General features: G+C 40.3%; 2 protein-coding genes across 2 annotated transcripts; both read left to right on the forward strand.

Annotated features, from left to right (window-relative positions):
• The first annotated feature begins 1,114 nt into the window (after positions 1 to 1,114).
• Positions 1,115 to 2,029, forward strand: LOC139724583 (UDP-glucuronosyltransferase 2B16-like). The gene has a single exon (XM_071635715.1). It carries the CDS (start codon positions 1,115 to 1,117, stop codon positions 2,027 to 2,029), a length of 915 nt encoding a protein of 304 aa, XP_071491816.1.
• Positions 2,030 to 7,628: 5,599 nt separating this feature from the next.
• Positions 7,629 to 8,336, forward strand: LOC139724585 (UDP-glucuronosyltransferase 2C1-like). Its single transcript, XM_071635716.1, has one exon. It carries the CDS (start codon positions 7,629 to 7,631, stop codon positions 8,334 to 8,336), a length of 708 nt encoding a protein of 235 aa, XP_071491817.1.
• The last annotated feature ends 17,965 nt before the right edge of the window (positions 8,337 to 26,301 follow it).

Consider the following 26,301-nt stretch of genomic DNA (forward strand, 5'->3'; position numbering starts at 1 on the left):
CATCACATTCACTTTAAAACAGTGATCGGACTTGTCAGTCAGTTGTTTCATGTAGATTTTAAAGTGAACAAGTGGTGATTACGGGAACAATGAGTCCTGCGCTCAAATACATGTAGTGTGTTAAAGGACAAGTCCACCTTCAAATACATGTGGATTGAGTGAATGCAGCAATATTTCTAGAACACATCAGTGAAAGTTGGGGGAAAGTCGGACAATCCGTTCAAAGGTTATGAATTTTTAAAGTATCTGCACAGTCACTGCTGGATGAGAAGACTACTAGAATGTATGATGTCACAATGTGTACAACGATATAAGGAAAAAATAAAGAGAATTTAACAAAATTTCACTTTTTGAAAGAAGTGCACATTTCCTCGACTCGTCACTGACATATATTGTGGGTAATATTATTCCCGTGCCCCGTGCCTGAAAAAGGGAAGTCAAGCGTTCTTTTACTATGCGAGAAAAGTAAAAAGTATTAGTCTTCTCATCCAGCAGTGACTAAGCTGAAAGTTCAAATATTCATAACTTTTAAACAGATTGTCCGATTTTCCTCAAACATTTGCTGATGTGTTCTAATAGTATTGCTGCAAAATCCACATGTCTATGAAGGTGAACTTGTTCTTTGAATAATGGCGACATACACTGAGAGTTTAAAAACCTACAACCGGTTATCATCCCCTGTATTACGCACTCATTATTGGGGGAAAGTTGAGAATGTTTATTTATTTTTATTTTTGTCACTACAGGATCTTAGTTCACCTAAAACCATTCTAGTGCTGATTGAATTTACTTAATTGTACTGTCGCCGATCGTGACGTGAAAGGATCCGCCACACCAATCTACTTTTGTTTTTAGTTTTAGAGTTCACTCATGAGCGGATAGGAGCGGATACACATGTCAAATGTGTCTATAGCCACAATCTGGCGCTAATGTGAAGTAATGCACTACACTGCATGATAAACCATCAGCTTCTAAAAATATACTTGATAGCCTAAGCGACTATGGAAGGGAAGTGGACTTCGGACTTCTTACTATCTGTAAACATATGTATCAATGTAGCATGCTTGGTCGTCTACAGCTGATGTATGGTTTGCAACTTTAGGCCAACGCTAAGATGGCTGGAGTTTCTCCGTCGAGCCTCTGGCCTCGGCCGTTCTGGATACTCCTTGTTCTTGCATTTTCACCTGGACCTCTCGTTCAAGCTTCCAGGTTTTTGCTTCCCGCCACCTCCCTGGCCATCGCCAAGAGTCACTATATGGGACTAAGCACTATCACAAGAGAACTGGTACTACGAGGACATGAAGTCACTTTCCTGCTCCTTGACAGGCGGGGAACGGCTGGCATGCTAGAAGGCTCTTACACCGACAACATCACTTACCCAAACTCGAAATCTGATGAGGAACTAGCCGCGGTATGGAGAGACATGACAGATGCAATGGACAATTACTCAAGTTGGACCATATCGCAGACTGTCAAGAAGATTTCAAAATTATACGATAATCTGTACTTTGGTTGCTACGAGCTATTCCAGCATGGGGAAACCTTGGGAAAGCTGGAGGCGAAAAAGTTTGATATGGTGCTGTCCTCTCCAGTGGCAGATGCTTGTGACGCTGTGATCAGTGCTTATTTTGATGTATCCTTAGCTGTAGTCACAGGATCCCGACGAAGTCCGTCTTTCAACGAAGACATCTTCGGCATACCCGTTCCAAGCTCGTACACCCCATACAGCCTCGCTCTTCAGCTCCCAGCCAACATGAATTTCTGGCAGCGGTTGGCAAATTTTGTGACACGATACACCATTCATCCCGTGATTGAGTATTTCGTGATAACTCTGCCAGTCGGCAGGCTGCAGGAGATGTATGACATCAGAAGAGACCTTATTCCGAAGCAACTGCTTCAGAGGGCCGACCTCTGGTTGTGTCACACCACTTTTGCACTGGACTCTGCCCGACCCATTACGCCAAACTGGGTTCCTATAGCTGGATTTACCACCAAACCACTTAATCCTCTGCCACAGGTACCGACATAAACTTCGCATTTTCCTATAGGTGTTCCGATCATGCCCCGAATCAAGGGTCGTTTTTTCCTATTAAAATTCCTATCTATTCACCATCACCAGGGTTACTCATTTCCCTTTTAGTGAAAATCGTTGGCTGTATGTATGATTATACATGAAATTAGGTTCATTTTTAGTTGTCAAAATTGACATCAGTGCAGCGCACCACAACCATTCCCAGTGACGTCACACAGGCATGAGTTCATGCACTGCTGATGACGGCTGTCCAGAACGTAACAGGTGCATTCCTTTAATAGTCCAAAGAATGGACGGCTATTCATGAAGTGAAAAAAAAAAATCTCTGACAGTTCTTCTGTCTTCTGCCTTAAACGAATGTAGAGAGCCATGCGTTCTCTGCGAAGCTGTTGAGACCATCCTGACTGCATGTTATCGGCTGACGATCAGAGATAATCGTCTACTTAGAGCTCAAAACATATGAAAAGCCGTATAAAGAGTCCAGTTTTTTTTATTCATCCCTTTCCAAGTAGGTCGTGACGAACAAATCTCTTTGTAAGGGTCTAGTCAGGTGCAGATAGAGGATGCTCGCGACATTCTGTAGCTGCGGACGATTTTCCTTAGTAGATTGACAGTTCTGTCAGCCGTCGCCTCTATGAGTTCGCAAATGCTGTGTGCTTAGACGAGAAAAGCGCACTGACCTCATCCGTGGAATGCCATTTGAACAACATCTGCAGGGAATGAGAGCCCATAATTATGTTCACCATCTCCGCAATGGTGTATTCATAGAACAGAATGATGATAGGACATCTTCAATGGATTCAGATACGAGTATGATGGGTTGACTTTGGTAATGTCTAGGCCCTTCTCGCCGTTGACTTTCCTCCACTACAACATGAGTTCCTATATAGTTTCTGCTCGGAATCCGCCATGATGACCGTATAGTTACATCGAAGATTATTAAATATACTTTCCCGACAGAAAACCCCACGATTACTATGTGTACAATAACGAAAGCAAGTTTGGCGGCATGATGCAACTTTGTCTTATATCATGTATATTGTACTTCCGTCCTCACCGACACAGTCATGCTTTATACTCCACTGTATCTGACCTGTTAGTCACAATGCACGTTTTTTGATAAGTTCTACATTATTATGGGAGGGGTGGGGCATCAATATCTAATGCTGATAGTTACTATATCGACCGTCGATGCATATGCTTGCCACGGTGAAAAGTCTTGGCCATTAGTCAACGAAGCACACATCAAGATCGGCGGTCTGCATTTCACTTATATTACTTTACCTGTCCATCATTCTCCAGACAAAGGTGGTTTTTCTTGACACCGAGTATAGATTCGTCTTCACAATCTCTTTGTAAGGAAAGTTCTTGGTAATTACCGTAAACTAAGCTCACCCTGCCTACTTCTGCTCCATATAAGTCTACCATCTGCCGGAGATCCGAAAGTCTTTCTGTGCCCGTTGTATACTATAGCGAGGCCTCCGGGATCTCAGCGGCAATATAGATTCTCTGAACAAGAGGTGGGATAGCGTTCTTCCTATAGGAGAGAGATGGCTTCGATAAAGACAGACAGTCCGTCATGGTCTTCTTGAGCCCTTCTCTGTATACTTGATTGTTTGTTTGTTTGTTTGCTTCTATCTTTTTTTGTATTCCTTTTTTTTTTTGTATTTTCCATCTGACTTGGCTGGCTGGATAGCCCATATTCCGCTGCAAACAGTGTAGTTGGTCTTCCATGGGACCCAGATGTTGTATATAGGAGGCGGTACAGGTACGTCGAAGTTATGCACCCTGTGTTCATTACAGTACTGTGAATGGAGCGGGTTGTGGCTCTCTCACGCATGTGACACACAGGACTTCAATCTGTGCGAGGCAGAGGTGTTTTTTTAATGAAAAACACAGCATTGCTCAGTAAGACTCAATATGGGCTCGAACTCGCAATTTTCATTTTCGAGAACATTTTTCTTGTCGCAGTGAAATTTTTAACATGTTGAAAAAATCTTTGGAACAAGAACTTTGCAATGATAAACGCGCTTTCGATGTTGATTACATCTGTTAACGAATTTGAATGCAACTGTTTACGAACTTTGATGAAATACAAAATTCGCTACATAACATTTTCAAACATTCACCGCTCAGTGAGACAACCCCTTAACAAGACACGTGTTTCCTAAAGGGGGTATCTCACTGAGCAACGAATTATTGCGGCTGCACAGTGAGATACCCCCTTTACAGGACACTTTCCCTTTCTGGAAAAAACATTTGCTCTCATAGGCTCATATACTGTGCGTATTTTGGCTGGCTCATCGAAAGACCATTCCAAGTCATACAATCATAAACGAGATACTGTATGTCTGTATTTTATGTCTGTACATGTACACTATATGTTTGTGTTTAATGTCCTTACTTTCACACGAGATGTACCACAACCCGTCGCAGTTAATTTGATTAGATCTATAATCAGTGACACGAGAGTCAGACGAGACGCAAAAATTAGATATGACTTCAAATATTTTTTTTTTCTATTGAATGAATGCATTAGAAATATGCGCTACAGAACCAACCAAAGCTATAGACGTCAAAAGATGGGATAACTACATTGTAGACACATTCTATGAACCTATACTCTTAGAGTATGATAACTGGAAGAGAAAGGAGAAAGGTGAACAAGTGATTCAGGTCAACGATGCTGTGATCTGATTGATTTTTTTTTCTCGATATTTCCTGCTGTTTCCTGCATACCGCTGGGAAAGTAAAGTCCCCTTCGTGGACACTGTGCCTTATATGCCGTATAAGGGTCAAAGCCACACCAGTGTACATCCCACATGCCCCATCCCACCCCCAAATGATGAAAGGTTTCTGCACAGATGGAAAGAACGAATCCGATGACGGAAACAACCTTATATGATAGGGATATTTCCAGCAGCATAACAAGAGCAAAATCCCATGATTTTTTCTCGTTGTTGTTTCTTATACATTGTATAAAAAAACAGTCATGTATTGTGTGGCAGACCGGTCAGACTGGCGGTGTGTTTGCGCGTTTTGCACTTTTTTGAAAGGTGCTTTGTGAATTGATATAAATGAATAGAAAAAGGATATATTTATTTATTTAGTTATTTATATGATGTATGCATGGTTTGTTTACACGCGAAATGTATTTATGTACTATATATTCATAGGATATCACACACAAATCTTCAACACAAAGCGAATGTGTGTTCACCCTATAGAGTGACTCATTGTACGTACAATAATTGACAATGTGTGTATTATGTTTACATGCACACACGCGCTGGCATACACAGTTTATGTTTTTTGTATAATAGAATATTGATGACATAAGGCACACATGACTGGGCGTTACTTTGGATTATTAAGTTGTATTACAACATCCTCCCACTAAGTCCAAACTTTGACGTTAATCGTTACAAAAACGGCCGTTTTAGATAAAGACGTCTAAAAAAAAATGATCAAATTTTTATAAAGGCCCTAATTTCTAGAGAGGAAATGCATGAAGGTGTATTTGAAAGCCGCAGTGATAGAAGTAGTAGGTGATATTCTTAAACAAATCTTGAGGTAAATCACTCGCCAAGGAACAAATCGTGATAATGTGACCTTAGGAGGGCACACAGATCCTACAGATTTGTCTGGTTTCTTAGGCTACCCGAAACCATGCTGAGGACGTGGGATCCGTGAGATCATGGGGCTGTTATTTCTCGTTACGTGCCATGGGAGAAACAAAAGGCATTTGTACATGTTTTCGTCCCCGATTTAGCCAACCACTGATCCTATAGGTCCACTCTGAACAATGCGTCTTGAGGTGGATTGATCAGAAGCACTGGGCTGCAACTGACACAAGGAGGTGATGCCCCGCCCACATCCCTTCCATCCCCCCCCCCCCCCCCCGCACAAACACACACATCACCCCATCCTCCCACGGGTATCCGTAGACCTACACCCTTCTTCCATTCAAACATTCTCCATAACGTCTGAGACGATAGGATGTAGGTCGTGGTACGCGAGTACCGACCCAGTTTAATTGAGATATAATGTGGAATTAAAGTGTCTACTGTATACTTCGCATTAAGTCAAGGGTCGTCACAGTCTGAAAACTTAACGATCTTATTCCATGTCCCAGACTTCCTATAATGACTTTTATCAAAATCGAAACTCCGTTTTCCGCTTATGATTTCTGGTTTTCTTCAAAGTTTTTCTTTTCTTTTCTTTTCTTTTCGCATTGATACTTGGTCCAGTTAGTTACTGTTGACGTTTTGTGAGAATTTGCGGTCTGAAAAGCATTTCATCATATTAATTGTGTTATCTTTGATGAGTTAACTGAGATAATAAGGTTATCTTCTACGGTCCTCGGCTTGTCCGTCTCTCTGCTTACGCTGTTCAGTGAGTCATCTTTTTTTTGATATGTGGGGTTTGCAAAGTCGTGGTATAAAGGTACACTTAAATATTAACTGTGTATGATATCGCAAAGAAGACATTCTTTTTTCTGACTGTACGTGTTGGTACGATAATTTATAAGAACAGTGATGAATGCCGTTATTGTACCCGTAATTGCTTTTGTGTTGTTGTTTTGTGGATGTGTGTGTTTGTGTGTTGTATCTTATTCTTGCATTTGGTCGCTTCTCACTTACTTTGTGTTTTTGTTTGCTTGCTTTTTCCAAGTGCTGGTTTGCAAAGAGGTATTTTACTGGTGTGGATCAACGCGCGAATTCAAACGCAAATATACCACCCAAGATCCGTAAGACTTGTGATTTCATTTCGCGGCACTTCGACTTGACAAATCTTGTCGTGATTTGATACACTATATTTGGTTACGAAATAACAAGATAACTTAACCACATTTTATATTGTTATGTTCTCCAATGGGGGATTATTCTTTTTCGCATATAGTGTCAAATAAAGCACCAAATAATTGATCAAAACTATACGTCAATAATAGATATATAGAGTACCAACTTTTTTGTATTTTATATGATACGCAGAAATTTCAGGAAGACAATTACAATTCCCACTATGTACAGAATTGTGATCTGTTCCAATGATATGCCCCGTTATGTAGACTTACTCGCCTGACAATATTAATATGTATATATACTCATACGCAGAAGCTCTTGTCAATTACTTTGAGGCTCAATAGGGTTTCCCGACAGTTCATGCACATGAAACCATTTTTGCACTGGTTTTATGTATACTATCACAGAGGCAATGCTAAGAAACTGTCGATAATGCAAATTATCGGACCCGTCTACCTCAATCTAGTTCTGTTTGTTCTTGAGCTCAAGGCAATAATTGGACACAGGAACAGTGAACAGAAAGTGCGCTATCACAAATATATCGCTGGTATGATTAATGTGGATATGAATTATAATAGCGCACTCTCCCCCTCAAATACTTTGAAGTGCACTTCACATGATGAAACCATCACCTACAGAAGAAGAAAAGAAATTACAAGCACACATAGCCTCCCGTAGGCCCTATAAAGGAAGTGAACTTTGAACTTATTGTTATGTGGAAACATTTTGTAGCATGCTGGATCTTCTGCACTGCCACTATCTTTCTAGTCTGCAACACAGTCAGAGCGAAGATGGCTGGAGTTTCTCCGTCGAGTCTCTGGTTTCGGCCGTTCTTACTCGTTGTTTTTACTTTCCTAGCACATGGACCTTTCATTCAAGCTGCCAGATTTTTGCTTCCCGCTACCTCCCTGGCCAGCACCAAGAGTCACTATATGGGACTAAGCACGATTTCCAGAGAACTGGTACTACGAGGACATGAAGTCACTTTCCTGCTCCTTGACAGGCGGGGAACGGCTGGCATGCTGGAAGGCTCTTATACCGACATCATCATCTACCCGAACTCGAAATCCGATGAGGAACTAGCCGCGATAAGGAGAGACATGACAGATGCAATGGACAGTTACTCGAATTGGACCATTTCGCAGATTGTCAAGAAGATTTCGGAATTTTACGGTAATCTTCACTTCGGTTGCTATGAACTTTTCCAGCATGAGGAAACCTTGCAAAAGCTAAAGATGAAAAAGTTTGATATGGTGCTCTCCTTTCCTGTGGTAGATGCTTGTGACGCCGTGATCAGTGCTTACCTGGATGTATCCTTAGCTATAGTCACAGGAACCCGACGAAGTCCAACTTTCAACGAAGACGTCTTCGGCATACCCGTCCCAAGCTCGTACACCCCATACAGCTTCGCTCTTCAGCTCCCAGCCAACATGAACTTCCGGCAGCGGTTGGCCAATTTTGTAGCACGATACACAATAAAGTTTTCATCCCGTGATTGAGTATTTCACTATAACTCTGCCAGTTGGCAGGCTGCAGGAGATGTATGACATCAGAAGAGACCTTGGTAGTCCGAAGCAACTGCTTCAGAGGGCCGATCTCTGGTTGTGTCACACCACTTTTGCATTGGACTCTGCCCGACCCATTACACCAAACTGGGTTCCTATAGCGGGATATACCACCAAACCAGTTAAGCCTCTGCCACAGGTATCGAGATAAATTTCACATTTTCCTGTAGGTGTTCAGATCATGCCCCGAATCAAGGGTCATTTCTACATATAAAAATACTATCTATCCACCATCATCACGGTTACTCATTTTCCTTGTATATGGTGGAAATCATTGGCTTTATGTATGAGTACACATGAAATTAGGTTCATTTTCCGTTGTCAAAATTGACATCAGTGCAGCGCACCTCAACCGTCCCCCAGTGACGTCACACAGGCGTGAGTGCGTGCACTCTGACGGCTGGAATGCAACAGGTGCTTTCCTTAGTCCTAAGAATGGGCGGCCATTCATGAAGTGAAAACAAAAAATTTCTGGCAGTTCTTCTGTCCTCTTCCTTACGGCTGCGTTCACATAGAAGTATACTATTCGGGTATTCAGGGCTCATTTTCGAGGGCACGCGAATACCTTTAATCGAACGATAGGATTTCCTCACACCGCTTCACATAGAGGGCACTATTCGAAAGTACCGAATAGCTGCGAATAGTATAGCAAAGTGGGAATCGAGCTTGTTCGATTTTCTTGCAGCGTATACCGTCTCTCGTTTACGAAATAATGACAATTTTGGTCTTGATTTGCCCTTTAGCAAAAATAAGCATGTAGACTGACATTCTGATCCAGTTTCGAAATTGTTAATAAGATTTGCTGCGATGTAGGAGGAAGAAATCCTCACTGCATGGGATGGTGAGTTGACGGTGCGGGTGATGGTGTACTCGGTGCCCGAATAGCGAATACCGAATACCGAATGCCGAATACCGAATACCGAATACCGAATACCGAATACCTCTATGTGAACGCAGCCTAAAGGGACATTTCAGACGATTTTCATAATTTCACATCATATAGTACATAAATCGACAACTCCATGCATTATAGATTTATGGACTTTATTGTGGTTCTTCAGCAGAGAAACAATACTTTGAAAAACCTTAAACAAATTACACTGAGCAAAAATGATGACATAGGAGGTTCACATATATCAGAAATCAGGCAGTGTAATTCCATTACAATACCGCTTGCTTTCGAGTTCACCTGTGCATAATCTATGCATGCCTTCTTCTTTTGTTCTGCTTCCTTGAGCCCCAACTCATGCATTCTTATGGTGACTCTGCCATGTCACCATCCTTGTTCATTGCAATTTGTTCTAAATTTTGAAAATATTCTTATTCTTCATCTTAATTATCTACAATTCTGAAACTCTGTCCTAAGTACAACTATTTTATAGTTGTTCTAATGTAAAAATCTGAAAATCATCCGGAGGTCTCCTTTAAACGAGTGTAGAGAGCCATGCGTTCTCCCGAAGTTGTTGAGATCATCCTGACTGCATAGTATCGGCTGACGATCAGAGATATTCGACTGTTAAGAGCCCAATAATCCATGAAGAGGCGTTTATAAATAGTCCCGTTCTTCTTCCGCATTCACACAAAGGGAAAAGTAGGGTGAACTTGACTCTGTTCTCCATCCCTTATCATATTGGTCGTGACATACAAATCTCTTTGTAAGGGTCTAGTCAGGTGCAGATACAGTAAGAGGATGCTCGGAGTACATGTATTCCATAGCTGCGGATGATTTTCTCAGTAGATTGACAGTAATTGTTCTGTCAGCCGTCGCCCCTATGAGTTTGTAAATGCTGAACGTGTGTTTGGATGAGGTGAACAAGCGCACTGACTTTTCGCTCCCTCATCCACGTGAATGCAACTCAAACAACGTCTACGGGTGTGAGAGCCAACGTTTACCATCTCCACAATGGTTTACTCATAGAGCAGAATGATGAGAGGACATCTTCAAGGGATTCAGATACGAGGATGATGGGTTGACTTTCGTCTAGGCTCTTCTCACCTTTTACTTTTCTCCACTACAACATTGAGTTCCTATAGGTTCCTATATACATTGTAGTTTCTGCTCGGAATCCGTCATGATGACCGTATCGTTACATCGAAGATTATTGAATACTTAAATATACTTTCCCGACAGAAAACCCCTCGATCACTACAAATATTATGTACAATAATGAAATCAAGTTTGGCGGCATGATGCAACTTTGTCTTATTGTACTCCCGTCCTCATCGATGCATGCTTTATACTCCACTGTATCTGAACTGTTAGTGACAATGAACATTTTTGATAAGTTCTACATAATGGGGGTTGGTAGGGGCATCAATATCTAATGCTGATAGTTATCATATCAACCGTCGGTGCATGCTTGCCTCGGTGAAAAGTGTTGGCCATTAGTCAAGGAAGCACACATCAAGAATGGCGGTCTGCATTCCACTTATCACTCTACCATCATCCTCAAAACAAAGATGGCTTTTCTTGATGCCGAGTGTAGATTCGTCTTCACAATCTCTTTGTAAGGAAAGTTCGTGGTAATTACACTAAGCTCAGACTGCCTACGTCTGCTCCATAGCTCTCCCATCTGCTGGAGATCCGGAAGTCTTTCTGTGTCCTTTGTAGAGCGAGACTGCCTGTGTCTCAGCAGCACTGGATTCTCCCGAACAATAGGAGGTGGCATAGCGTTACCCGTAGGAGAGAGACGGCTTCGATAAAGACAGACTGTCCGTCATCATCGGTCTTTGTGAGCTCTTCTCTTCCTGTTTGTTTGTTTGTTTGTATCTTTGTTTATATTCATTTTTTCATCTGACTTGGCTGGCTGGATAGCCCATACTCAGCTGCAATACAATGTAGTTGGTCTTCCATTGAGCACGTTAGTTATGTGGAATTGGCGCATTGAAGTACCCTGTATTGTTATTATTATTATTATCATTCCATGGGACCCAGTTGTTCTATACAGGAGACGGTACAGGTACTTCCAAGTTATGCACCCTGTTTTGCTGGGAATGGAGCGGGTTGTGCCTCTCTCACACACGTGACACACAGGGCCTCAATCTGTGCGAGACAGAGTTTTTTTAATGAAAAACAGCATTGCTCAGTAAGACTCAATATGGGCTCGAACTCGCAGTTTTCGGATTTTCGAGAGAGTTTTTCTTGTGGCTATGAAATTTTGAACATTTTGAAAATATTTATTTATTTATTTATTTATTTATTCATGGTTTAAAAGACAACTACCATGGCAGCCTAACAAGGCCGAATTGAGGTAGTTTACACAGTAATACAACATAACAAAACAATATCGCATACAAATTGCTTATTAAAAAAATAACTTACATAACAGAACAGATGTAATCATATAACATTGTAACATTGCTTATTCATTTCATAACTCAATTTCCAAAGCACGGATATAACATTAAAAAACCGTCAGACATTAAAACATTCATGTACTGTAATACAAAAACGGATACAATTACACTTTTGAACACACTCGACATTTTTACACCTCACATACAGCGTACACCTCCCTTTGGCAAAAACTTTGGCACATGCATCACATATTTTCATACACCCACACAAGCATACACATCTATATACTCCGCATTGCATATCGTAACCCAAATATATTGCGTTTGGGTATTATGTAATCGATTCGTAAACGAATACTACCGGCGTTATGGACACACTTGCTTCTACACCCAAGCTGACAATGCATGTTTGCACCTTCCCTTTTTAGCTCATTTAGAGTGTGTTTATAATCACATGATGTGGACTAGTGCACATGGTATGCATTCACAGGGTTATACCTTTAAAGATGAACAAACACATTCAAATAAGCGACCATAAACCTGGCCAGTATAATGAGAGGAAGAAAAGATAGCAAACTTGAAGAGAGAGAGAAGAAAAAAAGGTGACATTGACATCTTACATTACTGAAGAGGTATAGTGATATGATAACGTTGCAGCATTGCTTATTCGTTTCACAACTCTGTTTCCAAAACACAGATATAACAATAAAAACCTTTAGACATTAAAACATTCATAAATGCAGATAGAATCGGATACAATTACTGTAAAACGAGAAATGCTCGCGTGCATTTCAACTTCGCGAACCTCGCGAACGCCAAGACTCGCGAAATCAAAATGCACGCGAAACCTCCTATCCACACCACATGCACCGAACGCAAGAGGCAATTCGCGAAAATTTCTTGCCACGAAAAAGGCCGTCGGCTCCAAATCGCGAAAACCCCGTGCCGCGAATATATCATGTTTTTATACAGTACACTCTTAAACACACTCGACATTTTTACCCCTCACATGCAGCGTACACCTCCCTTTGGCAAAAACTTTGGCACATACATCACATATTTTCATACACCCACTCAAGCATACACATTATTACTCCGCATTACAAAGCGTAACCCAGATAATTGCGAAAGGGTATTATGTAATCAATACGTAAACGACTACCGGCGTTATGGACACACTTGCATCTACACCCAAACAGACAATGTGTGTTTGCTCCTTCCTTTACCGCTCTTTCAGAGTGTGTTTATAATCACATGATGTAGACTGTAGTGCACCTAAACACATACAAGGGGGCTTGATACTAGCTCACACGCATGCGTAAAAGCATACGCTAGCGTTTACACACACATTATCATTATGCATTCGCAGGGTTATACCTTTGAAGATATACAAATAACATTCAAGTAGGTGACCATAAGCCTGGCCAGTATAATGTGAGAACTTGAAGAGAGAGAGAGAGAAGGAAAAAAATGGCATTGACATCATATTGACTTACAAAACAAAAACATAAACAAACAGCGAATATGAGAACACTGTTCACCCATCTTGTTTAAAATACATAATTCACTAACCAAAATTCTATTTATAACTGTTGACACTGTCAAAAATTATATATATTCATTAACCTCATTTGATATTAGGGAAGGGGGTATAACCAAAAAAGATCACAACCAAAAATATCTTCGTTGCCATTAAGACAAAATATGTGGAAAAAAAACAACAACAACCAATTATACATAAAAAGTGGACATAATTGTCACAAACATTGTAACAGTTTGGCAACAGTCAAAAAACACTATTCATCCATTCAAATTAAAAATACATGCAGTGACATGATTCACAGTCCATGACCATTTACACAATCATTGTGGACATTACAAATTGTGTATATTCATGAGTCTCGTTAGATATGGCAAAGGACTTTTTCGAAATCGTTCAGTATTACATTTAAATTCCGTTCTCCTTGAGTTTCTAAGGTTATACCTTTTACTTGTTTCTTTTCGCACAGGAAAGAGGTCACCGAGAACAGAAGACTGCATGTTCTTTGCGAAAGATACACACAGTTCAGTTCGCCTGCTTTCCAGCGTGTCCAGTTTACATTGTTTCAGGGCTTCATCATAACAAGTGTAATCGGGTCCGAGGATTATGCGACACGCGCGCTTCTGGATGCGTTCTAAATCATTACACTGCTGTTTGGTGATGCTTCCCGTCCAAACTGGGGCGGCATACTCGGTTATAGGGCGGACAAAGGATTTGAAGATGGTCACAAGATCATCGTTGGCAAAAGAATGATATTTCAGCTTCCGAAGCATGAATAGGCGGCTGTTTGCTCGTTTGATCATTGATGTGATGTGCGTATCCCATTTCAGGTCTGCCTGTATGAACACACCGAGGAGTTTGACAGTGGTACACTGATTGATGGTGATATCGCTCAGCTGTAATTAAAGTGGGGGGTTCGGGATTTCGTCTTGAAAAGCAGACATTCATGCACGCGCATTTTTTCGGATTTAAACACATGTTGTTGTTTGCAGCCCATGTGTGAACTTCACGCAACACATTTGGAAGAGTCGATGGTTCGTTGATAGGGCGAGTTTCTATCATGGTAAGGTCATTGACGTATTTGAACCGGTGGATGTTTCCATTGGTAGTGGCCAGGGCAGAGTTGATCATTGCTAGATGATTGGTCCAAGTTTGGTTCCTTGCGGGACGCCGGCGTGTACAATGGACCAATCAGAGAGCGTTCCGCTGTATCGGACTGCGTGCTTTCTGTTTAGGAGGATGTCGCTGATCCATGACACATAACACGAGGGGGCTCCCATTTCAAGTAAGTGTTTGACTGCGATCGTGTGGTCGACATGGTCAAACGCTTTGGAGAAATCGGTGATCAAAACTGATGACGCTTGTTTTGGACGATCAGCGTTTGAATGCAGGGTATGAAGAATGTCTATTATACCTTGGAAATATACCTTGGAAGTAGGCATTTAAAGTTAATAACTTATTTGCCTCTCGTTGACGTTATCATCAGGACGAAGAATCCACATTAGGACACAAGTCTAGTGGCGCTGTACAGCAGTTGATGAACATGGACAGGCAAAGGACTCTTCTGGGTCAAATTGGTTTTTTCTTAACAACCAAAATTTCGACAAGTTGGACTTGAAAGTGTTAATTGATGTACTCTCCACCACTGCAGATGGGAGGTTGTTCCATTCATTAATACATCTCTGAGAAAAGGATCCATGTCTAAGCTTTGAGTAAACTCTCTTCTTGGCAATCCTATATCGATGGCCACGGGTTCTACTATCAGTTGGATGGTCAAAGAAGTGTGCCGGATCAAGGTCATCTAGGCCATGCATTATTTTGTACATCTGAATCATATCTGCTCTATGGCGTCTGTAGGCAAGAGATGGCAATTTGAGATGTTGTAATCTCTTCTCATAACTCAGGTGTTGTAGCATCTGTATTTGGCGAGTTGCTCTACGCTGCACTTTTTCTATTTGTGTAATGTCTTTTTTCAACACTGGATGCCACACAGTTGAACAGTACTCAAGCCCGGGTCTGACGATTGCTTTGTATAAGTGCATAAAGCCTGTTCTGTCCAAATTAGAAAAAGTCCTATTGATGATCCCAAGCTTGCGATTTGCAGCAGCACATACACTATCCACATGATGTGAAAACTTCAATTGTTTGTCAAATATTACACCAAGGTCTGTCTCAACTTCGATGGCAGGAATAGGTGTATTCTCGTCTGACATGTAGTAATTATAACGAGGATTACTTCGACCATAGTGGATGACCTTGCACTTCTCTTGATTATAATGGTAGTTGCCACTGTTGGGACCATTTTAAGAGTCTTGCCAGATCGGCTTGTAGATTTTCACCATCCAATGGAGAGCGAATTGGCGAGAAAATTTTCGTATCACCTGCAAATAGCTTGACTTCTGATGTAGTGTTACAAATAATATCAGGAATGTCATTTACATATAATAAGAACAATGTTGGCCCCAATACACTTCCTTGAGGTACACCGCTAACAACTTCTGATGCACTTGATGGGGTACCATTTACAACTACCCGCTGGGTTCTTCCAGTCAGGAAAGACTTGATCCATTTATGTAGATTCCCTGTTATGCCGTACGCCTCTACTTTGTTCTAAAGTCTAGCATGTGGCACACTGTCAAAGGCTTTGCTGTAATCTAAGTAGATGCAGTCGATACTACCCTTGATGTCCAACTCCTTCATCCAGGTTTCAGTCACATTAAGTAGCTGTGTTGCACACGATCTACTTCCTCTAAATCCATACTGCTCATCCGTAAGGAGAGAGTTCGCATTCAAGTATTTGATAATTTCATCACGTACAATGGTCTCCATTAACTTAGAAAGGGAACTGGTTAGGCTGACTGGACGATAATTTTCTGGTTTCTTTTTGTCTCCTTTCGTAAAAATTGGAGTAACGTTGGCTTCCTTCCATGAGTCACATACCACACCACTCAACATAGATTTGTTAAACAGATGAGCAAGTGGCTGGGAAATTTCATTCACCAATTCTTGAAGTATGCGATTGTGTATATTGTCAGGTCCCGGAGATTTAGATTGGTCCAATTTCAAGATAGCATTTTTGACATTTTCATAAGTAAAACAGACTGCGTCTAGTTGCATGTCACAAATCCTAGGTTCAAGGGATGGAACAAAACTTACATCCTCCTTGGTAAAGACTGATGCCAAGAATGAGTTCAGTGTTTCTGCTTTATCAGCATCAACGCTAGCAATGGTTCCGTCCGGCTTCTCCAAGTCACCAATACCGTGCCGAAATTTGTTTTTACTCTGAACATATCTCCAAAAACTTTTTGGATTGGATTTTATTTGCGAGGTCAACTTATGTTCAAATGACCTCTTCGCAAGGTTCACTTTCTCAGTTGCTTCATTTCTCGCTTTATTATATAACGCTCTGTCAGACTCGCTTCTCGACTTCTGAAAACGGTTCCAAGATTTATGCTTGCATTTGATTGCTTGGCGTACAGTGTTATTCATCCATAGTGGTTGCTGATTATTCCTGGCTTTGACCTTTGGTACAAACTTAGCTGTTAACTCTTCCAAGCAATGAACAAGAATATCATTTTCACTGTTGATATCATCGTCCTGCACCATTGCGGAAAATGTATCATTATCTTTCACATGTTTCCTCATACGCTCATAATCTCCTTTGAAGAATGCAAAGCGTTCTTTTACGGGGATGCTTGTTACACCACCAGGCAGAAGCAGTCTAAAATCTAGCACCATGTGGTCACTTTTACCAATCGGTGGTGATATTGCTAAACAGTCTTCTATATCCTCTTGGCTCGTAATGACAAGATCTAGAACGTTGGACTTCTGCCCATCTCTCATCCTAGTGGGCTCTTCCACGAGAAAAAGATTCTGCAGAACTTCCACAAAAACCCTGGCAAATTTATTTCCAGTTCCAGATACGGATAGAATATTCCAATCTACATTCGGTAAATTAAAGTCTCCAACAATGAATACGTTAGTGTAAGATGAATTTTCTATCTCGTAAAATAGTTTCAACAGAGCCTCATTGTTTGCATCCGAACTATTTGGGCTTCTGTAAACACATCCAAACAGAATACACTCTGATCCTGACGAAATAACACACCATACGCTTTCCATGAAGTCACTGTCTTTGAAAACTACTTGTTTTGACTGTAAGTTCTTTTTGCAGTACAATATAACACCTCTCTGACTTTCTACTGGCATAAACATGTTGTATCCATTAATAATAAGTTCACATTCATCCACTGAATGAAGTAAGTTCTTTGGAAGTATCTCCACTAGAGCAATGACATCTGGGTTTAGTACAGCAATTCTTGCTTCTAATTCTAACTTCTTGTTTAGTAAAGAGTCTACATTGCTGTACATACAAGTCAAATGTCCTCCACGAATACTACTATTTACATGTAAAGAGTTTCCAGAGTCGATTTCTATGTTAGGCATCCTGAAAGGGCTGAGGGCCTTTCTGATTACCTTTTTTGTTTAGCTGATTTGAGGGATCCTTTCTCTTCACCAATCTGTCACCACGAATCATCCAGTTGTTGTCACCCTCGCTCTTCCTTCTTTTCATTTCCTTGACAAGTTCGTTCCTTACTGCACGTTCTTTCTTTGTGAGGTCAGCTTGGATATAGAGATCTTTGTAGTCAGTTGGTCCAAAACGAAGCTTACTAGCTTTCTTCCTTGCTTCAGCACTGGAATCTGAGTTTGAGAATTCCACAAGCACTGGTCTCGGTCTTGAACTGGTATTACTCGAATCCAGTTGCCTTCTTCCCAACCTAGCAACACGTTTTGCATCTTCTTCGATTTTAAGATAATCCAGCATCCCTCGGATAGAGGCTGTGTCATAGTACTGCCTCTCTTTACCGTCCTCTGACTCAAACTCTGCCAATCCATACACAACTATGTTATGTTTTCTTTTTTCCTTTTCGCGTTCTTCCTTAGCACAATCTTGGAAGATTGACTGGACAGATGAGGCCAGGACATCATGAGCAATATCACTGGGTTCCATTCTCTGCTTGTCTTTCAGTGCAACTTTCATTTCTTTGATATCGGATTCCAGACGCTTGCATAACTCTTCCACCTTAGACCAACCACTACTCATTTGTTCCAGTCTTTCCAGTCTCCTCTGTGTTTCTCCAAGAAATTTCTTGCACCGTTCCTCAACAATCTGGTCCGTTTTGACTGCTTCCAGGGCCCTAGATTCGCATGATGGGCAGAACCAGTGAGCCGCATTCACCTTAGTGAATAACTCAAATTCCTGAGAGGACAGGGCACTGCACTATAAACAGAACCATTTTTCACATCGCTCACATTCAATACTGTCATTCCCACCGATGAGTTGTAATTCACAGGCTCCCCCACACATAGAGCCCCGACTTCCAGAAAAGCCAGGCTTATCCGCATCCGTGCAAGATCCCGAAGTCCTAGCAGTTGAAGCATCCTTCATGTCAGCAGGTCTTTTCAGGATTTTGGGTTGAGTCTCTGAATTAACAGCACTACTTGATAAGGATCTCGTTTGAGGTCTATATCGCAAATCATCCTTAGCTGATGACATATTTGATCACCAAATTATTACTCAATCCTTAATTGAAACTTGAATAAACTTCTTCGGTCAAGCACAAATCAGAAGCAGAGAGACTAGACTGACTGACACTGTGACAGTAGATCCTAAATCATGCCCCAAAATTCAGCCAAAAACCACCACCAAATATGACTGAAAACTAACCAAGAATTCAACACATCAGCTCAAAATACAATACAATAAGCCATGCACATAATAATTCAAACAATAACAAGCTGGTCACAACATTAAACACCAAGTCACCAGAGCACATTGCATGCTAGGCAGTTGGAGTCACAATCCTCACACAAAATGGAATGACTGGGACTGTAGTAACAGCAGCATAGCCAATTATACATACAGGTTGTTGAAAAGTATCCAATAAAATCAAGCTGAACAACTGGTCATCCTGCATAAATTTTCCTCAATCCTGGTTGTCTAGGTACTGAAAACCCCTGAATATCCACTGAAATGTTCAATTCTTCCAAGAAAGAGTAAAATCTTGAGTACTAAAACACATCTGTCAAGAGCCCAAGATGAAACCATGTTCACTGCTGCACAGCACCACAATACCTTAAAATCATTGCTATTAAGCAATGTGTTGTCGAAGTTCCTTTCATATCACCGAATTGGGCTTTGTCCACGTTTGGCATCATTGCTGCCAAGGTGTCTTGCGCAATGAAATGTTCTGCCACTTTTGAAAAGTGATCTGTTAAAGCGATTGGGCGTAAATTCTCGATTGATGGTGGTGAAGATTTGGGTAGCGGTGCGACAATCGCTCTTTTCCATTGCAGGGGAACACATTGTTGTTTATACGATGAATTGAGTAGATGCGTGAGCGGTTTTGCTAGCTCGTACGAAAAAGTTCTGATGAATTTCGCCGTGATTCCATCTGGACCAGATGCTTTCTTTGTGTTTATCTTGTTCAGCTGCTGGTATACTTTCCACGGTTCAATATCTGGTATTTGTTGAGTCGCAAATCTTTGCGACAAGAACTTTGCAATAATAAACGCGTTTTCGAAGTTGATTGCATCTGTTAACAAATTTGAATGCAACTGTTTACGAACTTTGATGAAATATAAAATTCGCTACGTTCTCAAACATTCGCCGTTCAGTGAGATACCCCCTTCACACGACATGTGTTTTCTAAAGGGGGTATCTCACTGAGCGACGATCAATGTTTGCGGCTGCACAGTGAGATACCCCCTTAACAGGACACGGAGTTCTTTAACTACTCCACAATTGAAATTGTCTCTGTGTCGCAAGATTGTCCATGCAAAAATAGGATAAAAAGTTGCTCTGTCTTCCCAGCTCTCTTCTTTTGCATGTAGACGTAGCTGTTTGTATTCTTCTCTGAAGTGAGATATGAACTTTTTCAATTTGCGAGCGTTATTCAAACCTACAATATTTCCATCATGTTTTTACACGGATTGATTTGATATATAAAACTACGTTAGTTTCAGATAATTCAAGCATTGAAATGGCAACGGCTATTTTGGAGCATCCTTGTGATCTGAATGGGTATCGTATGTCTCAATCTTTGGATGTAGTCACTTTCATTACACTTCAGTATTGCAAAATTTGAAATGTATGTTCTTTTCCAGAAAGCAGATTCGCATTCCGCACCCTCAAAATATAGCGCGCGCGCACACACACACACACACACGCGCGCGCACGCACAAATCAGATTCTAGAGAAAATAAAAATACATGTATACATCACTTCAAAATCTTTACGATGGGGTGTGTTCTGAATGTATGGAAACTTGAATAACAGCTTATAACAGTACACACTTTCCACTTACTTGCACGAAATAAGTAACCATGCACACATCTAGACATGGAAGAATATGATTCGACACACAATGCACATTCACTGCTTTACACTCCAATCAAAAACAAAGTCATAGATATCATTTATGTTATACAATGTATGTTAGGATGGTCACTTGAAATAGAAATTGCGTATTATATTTTGTAACATTACGATAAAGCAACAAGTCCATTTTCCTGAATACGTAATTGGAAAATAAATTGTATTGAATTGCCATTGCCTTTGTGTCTTTGTTCCGAAGGTTTCCATCAGTGTTTAATTTCTGTGTTCCACAGTTTCGGAAATTTAAGTGTTTGGAAAACATTTGCTCTATAGGCTCATACAATTTTGCTGTGCGTATTTTGGCTGGCTCATCAAGAGACCATTCCAAGTCATACAATCATATAAACGAGATATGTGTGCTATATATTTTATCATTATGTCTGTACATGTATACTATATTATGTGTGTGCTTAATGTCCGTACTTGCACGCGAGATGTACCGCAACCCGTCCCAGTTGACTTGATTAGATCTATACTGGTAATCAGTGACACGAGAGAGTCAGACGAGACGCAAAAATTGAATATGACTTCATATATATATATTTTTTAATTGAATGAATGCATGGGAAATATGCGCTACATAATCAACTAAAGCTATAGACGTCAAAAGATGGGATGACTACATTGTAGAGACATTCTATGAACCTATACTCTTAGAGTATGACAGCTGGAAGAGAAAGGTGATCAAGTGATTCAGGCCAACGATCCTGTGATCAGATACTTTTTTTTTCAATATTTCCTGCTGGTTTCCTGAATGCCGCTGGGAAAGTATAAACTCCCCAATCATGGACAATGTGCTTTATATGCCGTAGGGGTCAAAGCCACACCAGAGTACATCCCACATGACCCACCCCACCCCCAAATGATGAAATTTTTCTGTACAGAAGGAAGGAAAGAATCCCATGACGGAAACAACCTTAGGGATATTTCCAGCAGCAGCATAACGCTTCTTAAAGAGCAAAATCCCATGATTCTTTCTCTTTCTCTTTTGTTTTTGTTTTTGTTTCTTATATAAAACAGTCATGAGTTGTGTGGCAGACCAGTCAGACAGCCGATGTGCTTGCGCGTACTGGGTTTTTTTTTTTTCGTTTTGCACTTTTTGAAAGGTGCTTTGTGAAATGATACAAATGAATGGATAAATATATAGAACATTAAGTATTATACATATAAATAAATAAATAAATAAATAAATAAAAAAAAATATATAATATATATATATATATATATATATATATATATATAATATGCAAGATTTGTTTACATGCGAAATGTACTTGTGTACTATTCATAACATATCACACACAAATCTTCAACACAAAGCCAATGTGTGTTTACCCCGGAGTGACTCCTTGTACATAGTGTGTATGTTTACACGCACACACGCACGCACACACACACATACCCAAACAGATACAGTGGAAACTCGATATAACGAGATGGTCGGGACCGAGTCATTTTCCTCGTTATAGCCGATATCTCGTTATATCAGTAGGCATAAAAGAAGGCATAAAATAAAGACATTAATTTGCACATGTGGGACTACCCATCATATTTCAATCAATACTGATAACTTGATATTGTGTGTGAGGGAATTACTCACCTTTATGGGTAAGAAGATGTTTTTCGCCAAGGAAATCCAATATCAAGAATGTGTTTCTTATTAATTGTAGATGTTTGAATTTGTAAATTTATATAGCTTGCGATTGTATCAAGATCGTCTGTGGATTGGTATGTGGTTATCGTATGGGTGTGTGTTGTGTGGAAAGCTTGAATATGGTCTGCACAATGTTGTGTGTGTATGTGACACATTCTGTATGTACATTATGACTGCGTGTGTGTGAAGACGGGGAGTTCCCTAAGTAGAAGGCCAATCACAGCATCAGATTGCCTCACACCTGCTAAACGTCATGATGATGTCATGTATACATATGGCCGTCCCACTACATTTTCTGCATGTATCAGTGTGCGTGCACACACACACTTCACACGTACAACATGCAGTGCTAGCTGGAGTGCTTAATGATTATGTGTGTACAAGACAGTTTTTGGCGCATCAAGCTTTACAATCTCGGAAGATGATAGCACATGCGAAGTAAAGCTCTACCGGAGGCATTTTGCTTTACCTCGCTATAGCAGGTTTGATTTACTATGTTTTTCTTTGTTTGGAAGTCACAAAATTTATCTCGTTATAGCAGTTATTTCGTTATAGCCGATCTCGCTATAAGAGTAGCATTTTACATAGACTTGTATGGAAGGAAATTTGGGACCGAGAAAATTTCCTCGTTATAACCGATATCTCGTTATAGCAGTGTTCGTTATACCGAGTTTCCCCTGTACTAAGTTTATGATTTGTATTATAGAATATTGATGACATAGGGCACACATGACTGGGCGTTGCTGTGGATTATTAAGTTGTTTGACAACATCCTCCCACTAAGTCCAAACTTTGACGTTGTATACGTTTAAAAAAAACGGCCGTTTTAGATGAAGACGTGTGGAAAAAAAACTGATGAAACGTTCCGAAAAAGTTATGTGTTTTCTGGGCTCTCTGTGAAAGAGCTGGATAACTTTTTTGGTATGGGGTCTACAATATAAAAAAAAAGAATAGGGTATACATGTATTACTAATTCTTTAGAGTTAACGGTCTAAGCTTAGTGTGATGCAGTTTGCAGTAAAATAGCTTCGAAAATTCATGGCACGCATAATGTGCAAGCGTATAGTTGTCCCTATAAATAGGAAATTAATCCCTGTAAACCAAAAATATTTTGGTTTTCGAAATTATTGCATATCATTGAAAAAAATGAACCAATTTTTATTAAAGGCATAACTTACCATTTGCAGATGAAACAAAAACCCAGCATTAATGCTTCAAAACAGTTCTAAAATGTGAGTTAGGGATGGAAACAACCACTGTAAAAAAATGAATCCGTATAATCGATGTTAAGTCTTGTTAAATACACAAAATGTGAACAATAGTTATAATAAGAATGCTTCCAGATTAAACCGTCGACATTTCCACGGTTTACTGAGAAAAATACTGATATCTTCTTATATTTTAGGCTTTATTGCGAAAATTTTATGTGGTAGGATGTTTTGTGATACAACAGACCGACACATATGCATCAAATGTAATATCTTGAACATTTTAAAATCACTGCTCCCAAAGGTACACTGTAAAAACATCGGTGTTCGATTTAACACCACACCGATCAAACTTCAATAAAGGACCACACCCACAGGTGTTGAAAATGCACCGTGATGGTGTTGAAAAGTGTTCACCTGACACTTCGTGGTGTTAATTTGACACTGTACCTGGTGTTATTTTGACACTGTACTGGTGTTAATTCAAAAATGACACCACGTGGTGTTAATTTGATATTTGTTGGTGTTAATATCAATGGTTTAACACCCGTCCAGCTTTGAATAAGAGACCACACCAGCTGGTGTTAATGTGGTGTAAATTTATTTTCACATTTTTTCAAAAATCTAGTATTTTAATGTAAAATTCTTGATCGTCTTGTTTAGATTAAAAATCAACAAGAAGTGCAGTTACTAAGAAACTCTTCAAAAAACAGTTTAAAATTTGGAAATGACACCCGGAGGTGTTAATTTAACACCATAAATGAGCACCGAAAATTTAACACCAGCTCGGTGTTCACTATTTAACACCGGACTTTTTGTAGTGTAAACTGGACCTTTAAGGCCCAAACTTGTAGTGAGGAAAATGCATGAGGGTGTATAGTTAAAGGGCCGCAGTGATAGACGTAGTATGTGATATTCTTATACACAAATGTTGAGGTAAATTACTCGTGAGGGAACAAATCGTGATACATGTAGTTTGACCTATAGGAGGACACGTGGTTTCTCAGGTTACCCGACGCCATGGTGATGATGGGGGATCCTTGAGATCATGGGGCTGTTATTTCGCGTTACGTGGGAGAGACAAAAGGTATTTGTACATATCTTATTTTCGTACCCGATTCAGCCAACCACTGATCCTATAGGTCCACTCTGAACAATGCGTCTTGAAGTGGATGCATCAGAGGTACTGGGCTGCAACTGACACAAGGAGGTGATGCCCCGCCCACACCCCTCCTATACCCCCTACCCCCGCACAAACACACACACACACCACCACCACCACCACCGCCGCCACCACCACCACCATCCCTCCCTCCCATCCGTAGGCCTACACCCTTCTTCCATTCAAACATTCTCCATAACTTCCTGTAGGTCATGGTACGCGAGTACCGACCCACATTATTGAGATATAATGTGTAAATAAAGTATCCACATGAGGCAAGGAGCACATATAAAGCATACTGTGCATGCCCCTGGATAGAGTGCGCATGAAGTCAAGGGCCTCTCTTCCACCTCCCTGGTCACAGTCTGTAAACATAACGATCTTATTCTATGTCCCAGACGGCCTCATGACTTTTATCAACATCGCAACTCCGTTTTCCGCTGATGATTTCTGGTTTTCTTCAAAGTTTTTCTTTTGTTTTCACATTGATACTGGGTCCAATTAGTTACTGTTGGTGACGTTTTGTGAGAATTTGCGGTTTGAAAATGCGTTGTCATCATGACAATTGTCTTATCTTCGATTAGCTAACTGAGATAATAAGGTCATCTTCTGCCGTCTTTATAGGCTTGTCCATCTCTCTGCTTACGCTGTGCAGTGAGTCATCTTTTTTTTTTATATGTGGGGTTTGCAACGTCGTGATATAAAGGTACACCTGTATATAAACAATACTGTATGATATCGCAAGGAAGACGTTTATTTTTGTAAGTGTTGGTACGATAATTTACGATTCACATATATTTTCGCTGCCATGGGACATACTGATGAATGCCGTTATTGTAATTGTTTTTGTGTTGCTTTTTGTATGTGCGTTTGTGGGTGTGTGTGTGTGTGTGTGTGTGTTTGTATGTTGTATTTTATTCTTGCATTTGGTCATTTCTCAGTTACTTTTTGTTTGCTTGCTTTTTCCCAGTGCTGTGCTTGCAAAGGGATATTATACCGATGTGTATCAACGCGCGAATTCAAACGCAAATATACCACCCAAGATCTATGAGACTTGTGATTTCATTTCGCGCCACTTTCGTGATTTGATACAATACATTACGAAATAACAAGATAACTTAACCACATTTTATATTGTTATGTTCGGCAGTAGGAGATTTTTTATCCGCATTTAGCGTCAAATGAAACACCAAATGATTGATGGAAACTATAGGACAGTAGATATATGGGGTACTCTTTTTGGTATTTTGATTTTTTTTTATGCAGAAATTTCAGAAAGACAATACAATTCCCGCTATATAGAATTGTGATCTGCCAATATGCCCCGTTATGTAGGCCTATACTCGCCTGACAACATTCTGTATTTCCCAGTGCTGTGCTTGCAAAGGGATATTATACCGATGTGTATCAACGCGCGAATTCAAACGCAAATATACCACCCAAGATCTATGAGACTTGTGATTTCATTTCGCGCCACTTTCGTGATTTGATACAATACATTACGAAATAACAAGATAACTTAACCACATTTTATATTGTTATGTTCGGCAGTAGGAGATTTTTTATCCGCATTTAGCGTCAAATGAAACACCAAATGATT

Source organism: Diadema antillarum, unplaced genomic scaffold (genome assembly GCF_040938485.1).
Source record: "Diadema antillarum isolate AM-2024a unplaced genomic scaffold, OU_Dant_1.0 scf00000223, whole genome shotgun sequence".
In the NCBI taxonomy this organism is placed as follows: domain Eukaryota; kingdom Metazoa; phylum Echinodermata; class Echinoidea; order Diadematoida; family Diadematidae; genus Diadema; species Diadema antillarum.

Coding starts and splice junctions, on each gene's coding strand:
- LOC139724583 (XM_071635715.1), top strand. CDS start 1,115: ATGGCTGGAGTTTCTCCGTCGAGCCTCTGGCCTCGGCCGTTCTGGATA.
- LOC139724585 (XM_071635716.1), top strand. CDS start 7,629: ATGGCTGGAGTTTCTCCGTCGAGTCTCTGGTTTCGGCCGTTCTTACTC.